At 42.1% G+C, this 15,357-nt stretch overlaps 1 protein-coding gene across 3 annotated transcripts in view; it reads right to left on the bottom strand.

Annotated features, from left to right (window-relative positions):
* Positions 1–9,760: 9,760 nt before the first annotated feature.
* EEPD1 (endonuclease/exonuclease/phosphatase family domain containing 1) overlaps positions 9,761–15,357 on the bottom strand; it is a 78,560-nt gene continuing 72,963 nt past the window's right edge. Inside the window, exons 3-4 of one of the 3 annotated variants that reach the window (XM_028489893.2) lie at positions 11,898–11,949; positions 9,761–9,991 (exon numbers count right to left, since the gene is read on the bottom strand). In XM_028489893.2, the coding sequence (XP_028345694.2) occupies positions 9,977–9,991; positions 11,898–11,949 (67 nt within the window). In that variant the 3' untranslated portion in view covers positions 9,761–9,976. Of the gene's footprint in view, positions 9,992–11,897; positions 11,950–15,292; positions 15,345–15,357 lie in introns of those variants that run through there. The other 2 variants (XR_003679793.2, XM_028489899.2) reach the window with 2 other exon arrangements.

Raw genomic sequence — 15,357 nt, 5'->3', positions numbered from 1 at the left:
CTGGTATATTCTATCCATGTGTCTGCTTGCCAACTGTGTAGGTATGTCTGTATCCATCTATCCACCCATCCGCCTATCCATTCATCCATCCAGCCACCCACTCATCCATCCATCAATCCATCCATATACATATACAATGAAACAAATGATGGTTGTAATTTACTCAATTGATTTCATAACCTATAGTTTGAGAATTAAACTCAGATATTTCTTAGTACAAAGTCTTTGGTCTTACTAGAATATCCAAATGCTGTCTACTTTTCATTTTTCTCTTTGCTAAAACCAAGTGAAATGTTTTGTTGGACTTTATGTAGATAATGCCTTAGAAGTCTCCTCAAACAAATGAAATTGTGTCACTAAATTTGAACCAGCTTTGGGACACTGAGTAAGTAAGAGCCACTTTTCAGAAACCCCCAAAATAAAATATCCCTTCAGTAAACGTGCTGTCTAGGAATATAGCCAGCTTTCAAAATTCACTTGTTTCTAGTAAGATTAGCATCTAAATTTTCATCTGAAACAATGAAGGCCAGAAGGCAGTAGAATGACATATTCAAAGTACTGTCAATGAAGAATCATATCCAGAAAAACCATCTTTCAAAAATGAAGATGAAATACATTCCCAGACCAAAAAAAAAGGGAGAATTTGTTCCTAGCAGATCTTCCTTATAAGAAATACCAAAGAAAGTTCTTCAGGCTGAAAGCAAGTGACCCCAGACCAACTCAAATCCTCATGAAAAAAATGAAAAGAACGAATAAAGGTAATTATATAATTATAAAAGACAGTATGAATACATATTTCTTCTCCTTTATTCATATTGTGTGAATATTAATAAAGGTATACAGTTGTATTGTTGGGTCTATAACATATAGATATATAATGTAGCTGACCAGCACAAAGGAGCTGGGTAGGAGTAAAGATGAGCTAAAATAAGAAAATGATGCCAAATGGTAACTGGAATCCACAGGAACATATGAAGAAAATCAGAAATGGTAAATAAGAAGGTTAATGTAGTTAACTCTTTAAAATATACGTGTTCTCCTCCCTTCTCTCATCTTCTTTAAAAGACATAAAAGTATATAAAATAATGATCATAAGAATATATAGTTGGGTCTGTAGCATAGTTAGATGTAATATGTGTAACATATTACATATGAGTAATGTTTCTACATCTCATTGGAATTAAGTTAGTAAAAATCTGATAAATTAAGATGTACATGGTAAACTCTGGAGCAACCACTAAGAATATAACTCAAAAAGCATAGCGAAAAATATCATTAAGGAAATTAAAATGCTACTTCAGAAAATATTCACTTAGTGTAAAAGAAAGCAGTGAAAGAGAAAAGGAGGAACAAAACAGACATAAGTCATAGAAAACAAAAAGTAAAATGGCAGATGTAAACTCAACTATATCAATAATAACATTAAATGTGAATGGATTAAACAACCCAATCAAAAGGCAGAGACTGTCAAACTGAGTAAAAAACAATATCCAACTACAGGCTGTGTAGAGGAGATAAATTTAAGATTCAAAGATACATGTAGGTTGAAAGTAAAAAGACTGAAAAAGTTACATCATACAAACAGCAATCATAAGGAAGTTGGAATGGCTATACTAGTATCACAGAAATAGTCTTCAAAACAAAAACTGTTACTAGAGATGACAAGAGATTTTATAATAATAAAAGGGTCAATCAGAAAGACATAACCATTATAAATATATATGCACCTAATAACAGAGCCCCAAAATACATAAAACAAAAACTGTCAGAATTGAAGGAAGGAACAGACAATTCAACAATAGCTGGAGACTTCAATACCCCATTTTCAATAATGGATAGAACTAAACTGATCAACAGGAACTGAAAGACTTAAACAACCACATAAACCAAATAGATCCACAGACATTCACAAAACACTCACCCCAACAACAGCAAAACACACATTCTTCTCAAGTCACATGGAATAGTCTCCAGAATGGACCACATGGTAGACCACAAAATAAGCCTAAATACATTTAAAAGGACTGAAGTCAAGTAAAGTATCTTCTCTGATGACAATGTAATGGAATGAAATTAGAAATCAACAACAAAAAAATTGGTGGGAAATTCATAAATAAATGGAAATTAAATAATACACTTGCAAATAAACAATGGGTCAAAGAAGAAATCACAAGGGAAATCTAAAACTAAAACGGTGAGATGAATGAAAATGAAGATGCAACATACCAAAACTTATGGGAGTCATTAAAGCAATGCTTAGAGAGAAATTTATAGCTGTAGATTCCTAATAAAGAAGAAAGCTCTCAAATCAATAACCTAAGCTTCCAGTTTAAGACACTGGAAAAAGCAAGGAGACCCAAAACAACCCAAAAACTAAGGAGAAGGAAAGAAACAACAAAGATTAGCGCAGAAGAGAATGAAATAGGGAATAAAAAACAATAGAGAAAAATCAATGAAACTGAAAGTTCTTTGAAAAGCTCAACACAAAAAAGAGAAACCTTTACATAGACTGACCAAGAAAAAAAGAGAGAGAAGACTCATGACATCCCCCAAACCAGCCTGAGCTCTAGCTGCCCACACAGACTGGGGAATGCTGTCAGGGGAAAAGCCATATAGATGTGGAACTCACCCAGTGCTAGTTCCTTCTTTTGAGGGTTGACATCTCTCCAGTTTTTGGTTTCTCTTAAGTGCCTTCAAATAGTTGTTTGCACTTTACCCAGAGTTTATAATTGTTATTTGAGGAAAGGTTATTCTGATACAAGCTATTCTGGCATTACCAAGAAGTGGAACATCCAGATGCCCTCTCAAAGGGAAAGAGGGTTTCTCAAGGAGAGAGTCAGCACAAGAAAAAAAATATTAACATGAAAGTATTATGTTTAAATCATAGGTTAGACAAGTTCACAAAACCAGCCCACTATTTATGAGCCACCAGAAGATGCCAGCAAAATTCTCTCTAGTTGATGATAAAATGATTCTTAGCAAAAGATGGAGAGGGGTGATTTTTCAAGGCCCCCTTGACTTTCAAACCTGAATGAAATGATGTTTCTGCTTTTGTTATAGGTCTTGCTTTGGCCTCTGCCTGAGTCTGCAATCCATATGGCTATAATAAGATTTCTCTTCTTTTCCTCTATAAGTCTAGAATCAATTAGGAGACTAAGAAGTAATGAAGCTTTTAGAGTATGAAGACAAAGTAATGGAACCATCAAGGAGAGTGTCCCCAAGGACAACCATCACAGGTAGAAGACAGCAGTTGATTCAGACTCCCCAAGCAGTACAGATCACCTAGATAAGAAAATCTCTAGGAATGATTTCTTTCCTTTTTCCACTCCTATTTGTATCTAATCTAAATGGGTTCAAAATTTTTTTAAATGTTTTTTAACATAATATCATTATGGATGCAGTATAAAAACAGAAATAGGTACCCAGAAATTACAAGAAAAGGATAATTGCATATACAAATTTTAAGTTCTATATAAAATTATTTCATCATACTTTTCAATAAAAAGCAAAAAATATTTTCAATAAAAATGCTTTGGGTTAGAAGTTGGCTAGGGTAAGCTATGATTTATTAGATTAACTGGGACAGGGGCTAGGCTCCTAAGGGTTAAGGACAGCTGAGAGGAGATGAAGGTTGGTTGTGTAGGGTGGGAATTTACATTCAAGATACCTATGAGTATATGAAAGAAGAGAAATAGGACAGTAGCAAAGAGGAAAGTAGGACAGTAGGAACACATTTCAGATTTCAGGAGACCTAAATATGTCTCAAGTTACCAGTGAAGAAAATGATGCTAGAAAGAAAGGGGTAAAGAATAGGATCACAGGTACTCTATGAACCAGATAATCTCCTTAGAATAACCAATATGGGATCAAACCATAAATCACGAAAAGGTAACCAAAGGGATGCTATTTCTGTGCCAATGGGATACAGTCTCATCTAGAATCTGACTGGCCTCTAACCACATGAAGGACACTCCCTGCAGACCCTGGGCACTATGCCTCCCTGGGAAGGGTGAGCCGTCCCACTCTGAGAAACATTTCCTCACTAGGCTACCATTTTGTAATGAGAGAAGATATTTCAGCATTTCTGGGGTAGAGAAATGAGTCCTACCTACACCAGGGCCCAGAAGTATGACCCTGAGGGCCTCCATGGGGAAGCTTCAAGAAAATGTAAATTCAACCGCATGTATAGGTTCAGAGGTTCATTTTTCTGGATGGGGTCGTACAGCTCTCACCTGATACTTCAGAGGTCAGCAGCCAAGCACCACTGATCTAGAACAGGAGTTGGCACACTTTCGGCAAAGGTCCAAATAATAAATATTCAGGGTTTTGTGGGTTATACCTTTTCTGTCACAACTACTTAACGCTGACATTGTAATGTGACAGCAGCCACAGACAGTGAATAAATGAATGGATGCATCGGCATATTAATAAAACTTGATGTTTAAAAACTAGCTATCGCCAGATTTGACTGGAGGGCCCATCATCATTTGCCCTGATGTAGAAAGACCCTCCTGTGCAGGACTCCCGGGCACTCAGAGGGCACTTCTGTCTTGGTGCACAGCCCCATCCTCCAGATTCCCTGCCATCCACCTTGCTCCTTCCCCCTGGCGCCTCCAGCCATAGCTGGAGGTCTTAAGGGATCTTCAAAAGTTGATTCCAGGAATATTAAATGAATGATAAAGGAAATTTAAAAGGAAAAAAGAACTACCTAATTATGTTTTGGTTTTTTTCGTATTTCCTTGGATGCTACGAGAACTTTAGGTGCCCCCAACCATGACCTGATTTTGTTTTGGTGTTTTGGGGGGCATTGCTTATCACTATTGTATTTAAATAAGTATTTGTGTACTTGTTAACATTTTCCTCACCAATTATGTGAGCTACATGAGGGTAGGAAAGATAATCATCTTGGTCACAGCTGTATGTGTCTCCCAGCCTAGTACAAAGCCTGACACAAGTACTTAATAAATATTGGTTGAAAGAATGAATACATATATTTTTACATAGTTGTAATCACAGCAGGTACAACTGCTTATCCTCCTTTTTGTAAACATTATATCGAATTTCTACAAGGCTAAATGATTATCATTTTTAATGGCCACATACCAGACCATGGGGCAGACCTACCACAGACAGTTTAAACCCACCCTTCCTACTGAGCAGTGAACTGCCTGCAATGATTCATAATTATAAAGCATGCTGTAAAATGCCTTTTCCACATATTTATGGATCATTCCTTAAATATACTCCTAGGAATCGACCTTGGTCACAGGGTAGGGGCATCTCAAAGGCTAATGAAATACACCACCCCAGAGCTTCAAAAGGACAGTGCCTTGTCACTACCCTCCCCAATGAATGGGGACACTGGTCTTATCACAACTTCAACATTACATATCATTGTTTAGAAACCTTTGCCAACATAATAGTACATTTAAAATGATCCCTCATTGTTTAATTTGCTGATCTTTGATAGCTAATAAAGCTAAAAGGAATTAAAAAGTCCTATTTTGAGACTCCACTTTTTGCTCACTTCAAATAAAAGCGTTTCATAATCGGAGAAAGGTACCAGGAGCCCCTCAATATACATGGTATCTTGTGATGGTTTTAAAAGAATAGGAGAAAATGCATCTTGTTCCCTTTCTGAAAATGAACTGTGAAGCCTAGCCCATAATTCACCAAGATGCTCCATTTTCTGACAGCTGAGGTGCTTGCGGTGTAGCCCAGCCGAGAGCCCTTTCCAGAACGGGGTCAGGGCCCAAGTGTGCAATTTGCAAAGCGGAGCTGGTGAGCGGCTGGCTGTGGGGGCCCCTGCGGGCCTCAGCCAGACTCCACACAGCAAACGGGGGGAGCCTGAGCTCCACAGGGGCCCCCATTTCTGCTCACTAGCCCTTCAAGGAAGGTAGCAAGCTGCCTGCTGGAAGGGATTTAGCCAGGAACATGACTACAATGAATTTAATCATGATTAGACACAGATCTGGCTCAATCCACCTAAAAAAAAATCTAACAGATACATGAATACTGACCACTCAAGATGGCATTCAAATTAAGCTCTATGTGAAGGACTAGGCCTGGGAGAAAAATAAACCCAGGGAGCTGAAGAATTTCATTCTGATATTTAAAAATCAAAACAGAGTACTGTTTTGTAAAAGGTGTATTTTATGTTAAGATTCTTGAAGCAATTCATTTTGACACAGAGCCTACAAAGGGCGAGTCTGCTGCGTGTTCTCTACCCTCCTGCACGTTTCTCATCACCTTCCTCCCCAGGCCCCTGGACCCTCTGCCGCCCTCACACCTCCGAGAGGTCCTCTGCTCTCAGATGCTCCCTGACAGTGTCCACATCCCGAGCCCTGAACCTCTGACTGCCCTCCTCCTCTAACCCCCAGCCCACGTTCTCTGTCTCCCCTGCTGGGCCAAGGGGAGCTCATGGAGACAAACACCGCAAGCCTATGTCTGTTTCGCCACAAGGATTAGAAGACCTGGGTTTCAGTTCTCCATCACCTGGGCCAGGGACCAAACCTCTGCATCTGCTCCCAGCCCTGAAATATGCAGCGACAGAAGCACCAGCAAAGTTTGCTAAAGCTGACGCCCAGGATAAACGAGACCATGGAAGACAGGCAGCAGCTGTACTGAAGGGAGCCCTGGAATGGAGCTGAGTCCTCCAGGGTTGATGGTAGACTACCAACACAACTGTTATGGGCCCTGGACGAGGAGGACACTTCAACACCTCTGGTCTCTGTGTCCTGTCTGCAAAATGACAAATGACAGGGTTGGATTCCCTGAGCTCTGACATTCTGGTATTCCACATATGCCATTCAAATGCATTTTTAAAAATAAATTTAATTAATTAATTTTTTGCTGCATTGGGTCTTCGTTGCTGCCCACAGGCTTTCTCTAGTTGTGGCGAGCGGGGGCTACTCTCCGTTGTGGTGCGCGGTCTTCTCATTGCGGTGGCTTCCCTTGTTGCGGAGCACGGGCTCTAGGCACGCAGGCTTCAGTAGTTGTGGCACATGGGCTCAGTAGTTGTGGCTCGCGGGCTCTAGAGCGCAGGTTCAGTAGTTGTGGCGCACGGGCTTAGTTGCTCCGCAGCATGTGGGATCTTCCCAGACCATGGATCAAACCCGTGTCCCCTCCATTGGCAGGCGATTTCTTAACCACTGCGCCACCAGGGAAGCCCCAAATGTATTTTTATAACTTTATCTCCTTTGGTATGTAGTGTGATTTAGGACGGCATAAGCGCTCAGTTGTTGCACACACTAAATTAACATGACGTCCAAATCACAGTGAAAAACACTCCAAAAGTGTGTAATAACAGAGCTAGAGCTTATGTATGTGCATGTGTGTATGTTTAGAACATACCACCACCAGTTACAGATACAAGCACTTGGCATCCTTAGGTTATTCATGCACTTCTATGTGACAATTATTTACCTCCTATTTCCTTCTGAAAATCCCCAGGAAGCTACTAACTTCTAATTCCAATGTTGCCTACCACTAGGGTTCAGCTGGAAGAGTCCCTGACTAGCCACCATGTGCAAACGTCAAGTGCAATTTTCCTAGTCTCAGGCTCGCTGCTGAAATGTATATGCTTTATCTCACGCGAAAGCACCAAGAGGTCTTAGAGATCATCTGTTCCAGCTGTTAGGAAAACTAGACTAAGAGTGGGACTTCAACGCTGAGATTCTAGGAAAACTATCTAGCAGCAGCAGGCATGAAGACCTACAGGCATTTTGTCCTAGACAGTTTTGCAAATGGGGTGTGGGTAGAGGTAGGGGTAGGACTGGCGATGGCCATGAGTTGGGCGTCCTGAGCCTCTAGGAGGCCCGGCTCACACAGGCAGCTCTTCAGGCAGGCTTGGGTCTCGGGTGGGGTCAGTCGGTGCTCTGCCCTCTGGCCCTTCCAGGGAGAGGGTGACCTCCAGCTGGAGGGAACGGCCAAACTATTGTTTGCAGCTTTGCAGGAAGCTGTTTGAAAGGGTCATTGAAAAAATGATCTTACTAAATCAAGCTGTACCAATATTTTTATTTCCTTTCATGCAATGCTGTGTTTAAAGGCATTAGATGGGGTCTGTTTATAAAGCCTGGGAAACAAGCCTATGTGACTTAAGTTCAGAAAAACAAAAGCGTCCTGCTCTTAAAGCACAGAGAACAGAGAGAGTAGGATGGCATGCATCTGTCTCAGAGCAAGCCTTTGCTCTTGGTGTCTAATGGATAGCTGATCAAAAAAGCACATCAAATCCAAAACACTTTTTCAAGGAAATGTTACATATCCTGACATTTATGCATCATAAGCCATCTTCTCAAGGTTCTAACAGATTTTTAGAAGAAGAAGCAATTATAAATTGTATGGTTTATAACATTTTTTAAGTAAATGACAAATCACTGTCACTTGTCTGGGAAATGGCTTTATGTGGTGTTGGTGGAGAAGAGAAATTCAGAGACTTGACCTCCCAGGTGTCCCCAGTCTCCACCCCAGTCAATGGCACCTGAATTAAAACAAAGCATTTGAAGAGGTAAAAACTGGGACTCTACTGATCTATGTATGGGGTTCACTGGGCAGGTGTTCACCACTCTCCTCTCCCTGCAGGTGAAACACAGAAACCCCCAAACCAGTAAGGATCACTGGAGCAAGGAGCAGAGAAAAATCTAGAAAACAGAGCATGAAAAGGAGAATTTTCCCCTCTTCACAGTGTGATCAAGGATCAATTGTGAAACCCAAGACTTTTAGAGACTTTTAGAGGAAGGCACCACAGAAGGAATAGAAAGCAGTTTTATGGGTTAACAAAAGGGGCCCAGGCCTCCGAGGAAGGCCCTCTGCCAGGTCCAACAGCCAAACAGAGGCGGGGTTGGGAGGGGACACTGGCTCTTCTACAACAGACTCTGTGCACTGCAGAAACCCAGAAAGCCTTGGCACTTCCAAAAATGGACAGGCTCTCTACCTAAAGCCAAGGAAAGTACAAGTCAGGCAAATGGCTGGTAATTTTTAACTAAAATGCTAAGATCATAATAACAATGTCTAATATTAGGGAGAAAAAGCACTAAAAGTCTTATTGTCTAGGAGACTCCAAAACACTGCTGCTGCTTTTTAGCCTTTTATATTATGTTTTAAATAATTTAAATATTTTACTGGTCAGGTTTAACCTGCAAGTAGCTGTGAGGGAAATGACCTCTTCAGAATACCTTCCCTCTTATAAGAGAAAGACCATCTGTCTAGAAGTGACCAGACCTACCGTGGTGGGACCTCAGGAGTTCAGTAATTGCAAAACCCAAAAGCACGGTGCCATTTGAAGTCCAGCTGCAAAGACAGTTAAAGAGGTGTGAGGTTGGGCTTCCCTGGTGGTGCAGTGGTTGAGAGTCTGCCTGCCAATGCAGGGGACGCGGGTTCGAGTCCTGGTCTGGGAGGATCCCACATGCCGCGTGGCGGCTGGGCCCGTGAGCCACAATTGCTGAGCCTGCGTGTCTGGAGCCTGTGCTCTGCAACAGGAGAGGCCGCGACAGTGGGGGGCCCGCACACCGCGATGAAGAGTGGCCCCCGCTTGCCACAGCTGGAGGGGGCCCTCACGCAGAAACGAAGACCCAACGCAGCCAAAAATAAATAAATAAATTAATTAATTTTAAAAAAAAGAGGTGTGAGGTTTGCAGGATATGTGTTTAACTGAGGTCATTCTTGCTGGCTCTACCTATTAAATTAAATGAGACTATTTTCTTAATGAAAGGAAGAAGCAGGCAAACTAAAGATAAAATCTGGGTTCTTACCAAATATCATATGGTATTCACTTATATGTGGAATCTAAAAAATGATACAAATTAACTTATTTATAAAACAGAAACAGACTCACAGACATATGGTTACCAAAGCGGAAGAGGGGGATGGATAAATTAGGAGTTTGGGATTAACAGATACACACTACTATATATAAAATAGATAATCAACAAGGACCTACTGTATAGCACAGGGAACTATATTCAATATCTTGTATAACCTATAATGGAAAAGTCTGAAAAAGAAGAGGTATATATATATGAATAACTGAATCATTTTACTGTACACCTGAAACTAACACAACACTGTAAGTCAACTATACTTCAATTATTTTAAAAAATGGAAAAAAACAAAAAAAACCCAAGAAAACAAAAAAACTGGGTTCTTACAAATAGATTTATGGTGTTTGTTTTTAAAAAATGGAAAAAACCAAAAAAAAACCCAAGAAAACAAAAAAACTGGGTTCTTACAAATAGATTTATGGTGTTTGCTTCACTTTTGGTGTGAAAAAAAGGAGCTTGATTTTGGTGAAAAAAGGAGCTTGATTGGCCACAAAAGCAAAAAGCTGATACCTCAGAGGTTCTCTGTGAAGATGGACTAGTCAACAGCAGTGATGGTGATGGTAAATGTTACTCCTCAGGGAGAACTTCTTGGACTTTGGTGCACAAGAATCACCTGGGGTCTTGTGAGAATGCAAACTGAATCGGGGGTCTGGGTAGGGCCTGAGATTCTGCGTTTCTAACAAGCTTACGATGCTACTGGTCTGCAGACCACACTTTGAGTAGCAAAGCTCTACGGTCTACAGAGATCTTTCCTTGTGGTTCTTTAACTCATCAGGGTGGATGAGAATCGAGGAGTAAAACAATTACCTGTAGTGAACACTGAGAAGAGAATTGGTTTTGGAGGAGTAACTTTTGAAAAGTTTCAAAAACATACAAAGAATCTTCATATATAATAACCTGGACTTAGTATGGTTTCATGGCTGGATTCAAGAATTACAATGAGTAATTAAGAATTAATATGAGTGGAGTGCTTTGGCATTTAGAAAGCCCATCCACCGCACCGACTCATTTGGTTCTCACGTCACCTCTCTGAGGGCAGGCAGGCAGCCCCACCCTTGTTCTATCTGTGTTACCAGTGAGGCTGGAGCGACGTTAAATTCAGAGCCAGAGCTCAGACACCTCCCCCTCCCCCCCCACCACTGCTTGGTGCTTAAAGACTTTATCTGCTTTAGTGCCAACCAGCAGATGGACCACTGATCCAAACATTTTAAATTCTATAAATAAGATATATTGTTTAGGTTCTTATCTCTCTAACCATTTTCTTCTACGTTAACCTTACAGATTCGAATTAACGCCCATAGCCACATAACTGGGGAAGAGTCCTGAGCCACCCAGGGGAGCCGCTTGGTATGAGTTGGGAGGCCCGTGGGGTGGCACTTGGGCCTCCTCGGCACCCGCCCAGCCTGGTTTTTGGAGCCCACCACACAGAACTTGAACCCAAAACTGGCAAAAGATCCCCAGCTGAGCACTTGACTTGAACGTAGAAAACCGAGACACACTGGATGGCTCCTTCCAGGACTTAGGTGGGAGGGAGTTTCCCAGTCCTCAGAAGTAGTCCCCACGGGGGCTCAAACTCATGAACTAGCCTATTAAACAGAAAAGGCATTGGTTTTGGAAATGAAACTATGGGGCTCAAATCCTGACTCTGCCACTTAGGTAATTTTCCTCTGGCAAGTTCCCTAACCTCGCTGCCTCAATTCTACCACCCATAAGCCCAGATAAGAACACACACGAGCAGAGACGGAGGGAAGCACAGCATCTGGCATGTGGGCGGCGTCCGGTGTGCGGTATTTCCAGGCACAGAAAGCCTGCTCCAGAGCTTGGCCCACAGCAGGGCGAGCCTCTGCTTTCACTCAACTCTGAAAGAGCCAAGCAAGGAAGAGGTGAACTCATTTGCCTATGAGCAATGTGGGGCGTTCTGATTAAAATTTTGCAAGGTTCACTGACTGTTAAGAACACAAAATAACAGACCAACTCTGCTATAAGTGCTGTCTCTGGTGACGGGGAGTTGAGTTTTTCCTGTGTGTGGCACTCTGCTCTAAGTGTGTAAATCTGGGGAAAGAGGAACAAAATATTTACCTTTTCCAGGGCCTCTCTGTCAAGTAGTTCTTGCACAGCTAGCAGCTTGATGCTGTAAGAAAAAATTAAAACCACACTTGAAAACAAAACATTTTATATCGCCAAGCATCAGACAAGTCACAGGAACAAAAGTCTGAAATTTTAGCCTGCATTTCTGCATCACCTCCCACCTCAAGGTAACCTTTGGTTTGAACTGAAATGACCATTTCAGAGCTATTAAAAATGTTTCTAAGTTGTAAAAGTGATTTTACCATGTGATCCAGCAATTCCACTTCCGGGCATATACCCAGAAGAGTTGAAAACAGGGACCAAACAGTGACTTGCACACCCATGTTCATGGCAGCGTTGTTCACAATAGCCAAAAGGTGAAAACAACTTAAATGTCCATCAACGGATGAATGGATAAACAAAATATGGTACACATTTTATATAGGATGAAATATTATTCAGCCTTAAAAAGAAGGAACTTCTGGCACATGCTAAGACACAGAGGAACCTTGAAGGCATTATGCTAAATGAAATAAGCCAGACACAGAAGGACAAATATTATATGAGGCCACTTATATGAAGTCCCTAGACGAGTCAAACCCAAAGAGACAGACAGTAGAATAGTGGTTGTCAGGGGCTGTGGGAGGGAGGAATGGGGAGTTATTATTTAACGGGTATGGAGTTTCTGTTTGGGAAAAAATTCTGTAGATGGTGGTGATGGTGGCACAACAATGTGAATGTACTTAATGTCACTGATTTGTATACTTACTAATGGTTGAAATAGTAAATTTTATGTCATGTCCATTTCACCACCAAAATTTCTAAAAGTAATTGATAGTTGCTTATGTAAGCAACCTGAATAAATTCAGAGGAATATAAAGAAGAAAATAGTTGCCCGTGTTCAGCATTAATCTTCCCTTGATGTCCCTTTGATGAGAACAAACAAACAGCTAAAATCACTCCTTATGAAGAGGGCCTGATCAGCTGCTCATTTGTTACCGTACATGGATTGAGCCCTACTGTGTGCAGGTAGTCGAGGGCACCTGACGGCTACGACCTGCTCCCTGCCCACGAGGAGCTCACGGCCTCTCGGAGGCCACAGTCAGAGCAGAAGAGGACCAGTAGGGTGCCGAGTAGACTGTCTGGGGCACAGAGGGGAGCCCAGCTCGGCCAAGGTCAGAGGTGGCTTCCTGCAGGAGGGACCGGGTTAGCCTTGCCAGGGGAGGGGACTGGGGAGAAAGGTGACCCGCAGGGAGACAGCGGGGGCAAAGGCACCAAGGGGAGAGAAAGGGCTCGAGTGTACACAACTCATCAGTTTCCAGTTTAGGGGCCAGAGTCCAGACTGCAGCCAGCAGCTGAAGTGAGGGAATTCAGACGTGGGAGCAGGTTGTACAGGGGAGGTATTTTCCCTTTTGTGACAAGTTGCTTTTGAAGTGTTTGTGGACGCAGTGAGCAGGCGGCCAAGGCTGGACAGGCCAGCACGCAGGAGGAAGCAGGAGCTCAGCGAGACTGTTTAGGGGTGGGTCAGCTGTTGATGGTGTCATCGTGCTACTTCCCCACCCAGATAATCTGCTTGTGGTCGCTGGCCACTGTGTCCCCACCAACCTGCACAGGTTCTCTGGAGCATAAATGGGCCCCATCTGTACCACACACCTCCATCAAAAGGGGTTATGCCCATGATAAGATTCACCTCCATCTACAGAATTCTTCATAATCTCTCTGCACAGCTGAGCAAGCACTGTCCAACCAAATGCAAAGGTTTACTTTAAAGCAACTTCAGCAAGTGCAATAAAGGTTTTCAAGGCCTACAAGAAACCACCACCACTACCAACAACAATTTAGCAGGCATCAGGGCTAATGGACAGGACCCTGGACGTTCCCTCCGCTCCAATCACTGACTTTCCTTCGTCTCTTGGACGGGTTTGCTTTTGTTGTTTCTCTGGCTTGGAACAGTCTTCCCCAAGATCTTGACAACACCGACTGCATCCCATTGCATCATTTCAGTCTAAGTGCAAATGCTGTCTCTTCCAAGCAGCATCCCTGGTCACCAGGTTCGTTTCTGGTTGTTGTTTTTTTTTTTTTTTCAGTGCGCTTACAGGTACCTTAAAACATTTGTTAGGGTGCTTTTGTCTGTTTCCTCCCAACCAGCACTGGAAGCTCTTTGACGCTGGGAGCTCAAGGGTCTTCTCACTACATCTGCAGTGTCTATAACTGACACAGGAAGGACAGTCAGGAATATTTACTGGCCACCAGGCAGGGCCCAGGGGCTTAGAGGCCAAGTCGTTATCAGTGTGAACAGCTAAAATCACTGGCAAGCCTCAGTTTCTCCACCTGAAAAGGAAGGCCTCCAATGAGATGACTGTGTGTGTTTTCCCCAGGGTGAACGGTGCTACGTGCATTTGTAGAAATGTCTGCCAGGATGTGTCTGGTGGCAGGTCAAAGCTATTGGCTACTTCTCAGTGCACTCTGATTCCCAATGCACACCTCTGGATTCCAGGTTATCAATGTGGATGGCAAGTTATAGGCTAAGGAGACTCCAGTTGTAGATCAAGTTTCAGAAGCTTAAACTACTTCTGAAATAACCACTGGAGAATATTTTTACTGGAGGAATTTTTAAAATAGTCTCTCATTCCTGCCCTTCTCTTATGGTCATGAAGTCCAGTTTAGGATCAGATATCAGATATCGACAGGTTCGAGAAAAGGTTTAAACACTGTTAATACACTCAACTCTCTTCTTCTCCCTATTCACAAAAATACTACATTCAAACCACTGTAGAACATGAACTGAAAACCAACAGTTTGAGGCTCTGAATGAAGAGGAAATGAAAACAACTTCAGTTGACTCTTCTTAGTCAAAACCTGAAGGATGTTAGTCCTGCTCTCACCAGTTACTTTCCTCTTGAACGGGAGTGGCAAATACTTGGCATGTACACTCTCCAATCCTCTTCACCTCTTTCCACGGAACTCACCCCCTTTTAACTTAGATACAGCTTCAGAATCTTTCTGAACTCTCCAGTGAACCACAACCAATCTACTGAAGTTGACATGTGAGATTAAACCAATTTAACTTCTGCTCTCAAACCAATACCAAATAGGATTCATGTATTGGGTAGGGGCAGAAAAAAAATAGAAACCTTTTCACACTACTAAAACCCAGCAACACAAAGGAGAAAAGATGGAGAAAAGAGGATAGGACACTCAAATCTAGATGGTTTGAGTTTCAAAATGGAAACAATACATGTGAATCAGAAGTTACTGCAACAGCTGCGCATAACATTGGATTTCTTCAGGAAGTTGTGTTTTTTCCTCCTTAGAGCTATAATCTTTCAGAGTATTCGAGATGTTTCCTGTCATACAGCTATCCTACTGTTAGTTCTTACCTTATTGGAAACTCTTCAAGTCTGGAGGATTTATTTCAGTATTGATGGTATCAGGTTCTTCTAGCACATCAGATACTCCCTGGGAGGAAATT

This window comes from Physeter macrocephalus, chromosome 5 (assembly GCF_002837175.3).
Source record: "Physeter macrocephalus isolate SW-GA chromosome 5, ASM283717v5, whole genome shotgun sequence".
NCBI lineage: Eukaryota > Metazoa > Chordata > Mammalia > Artiodactyla > Physeteridae > Physeter > Physeter macrocephalus.
The sequence above is the reverse complement of the archived record's forward strand: the minus strand, read 5'-3'. Positions and strand labels throughout refer to the sequence as shown.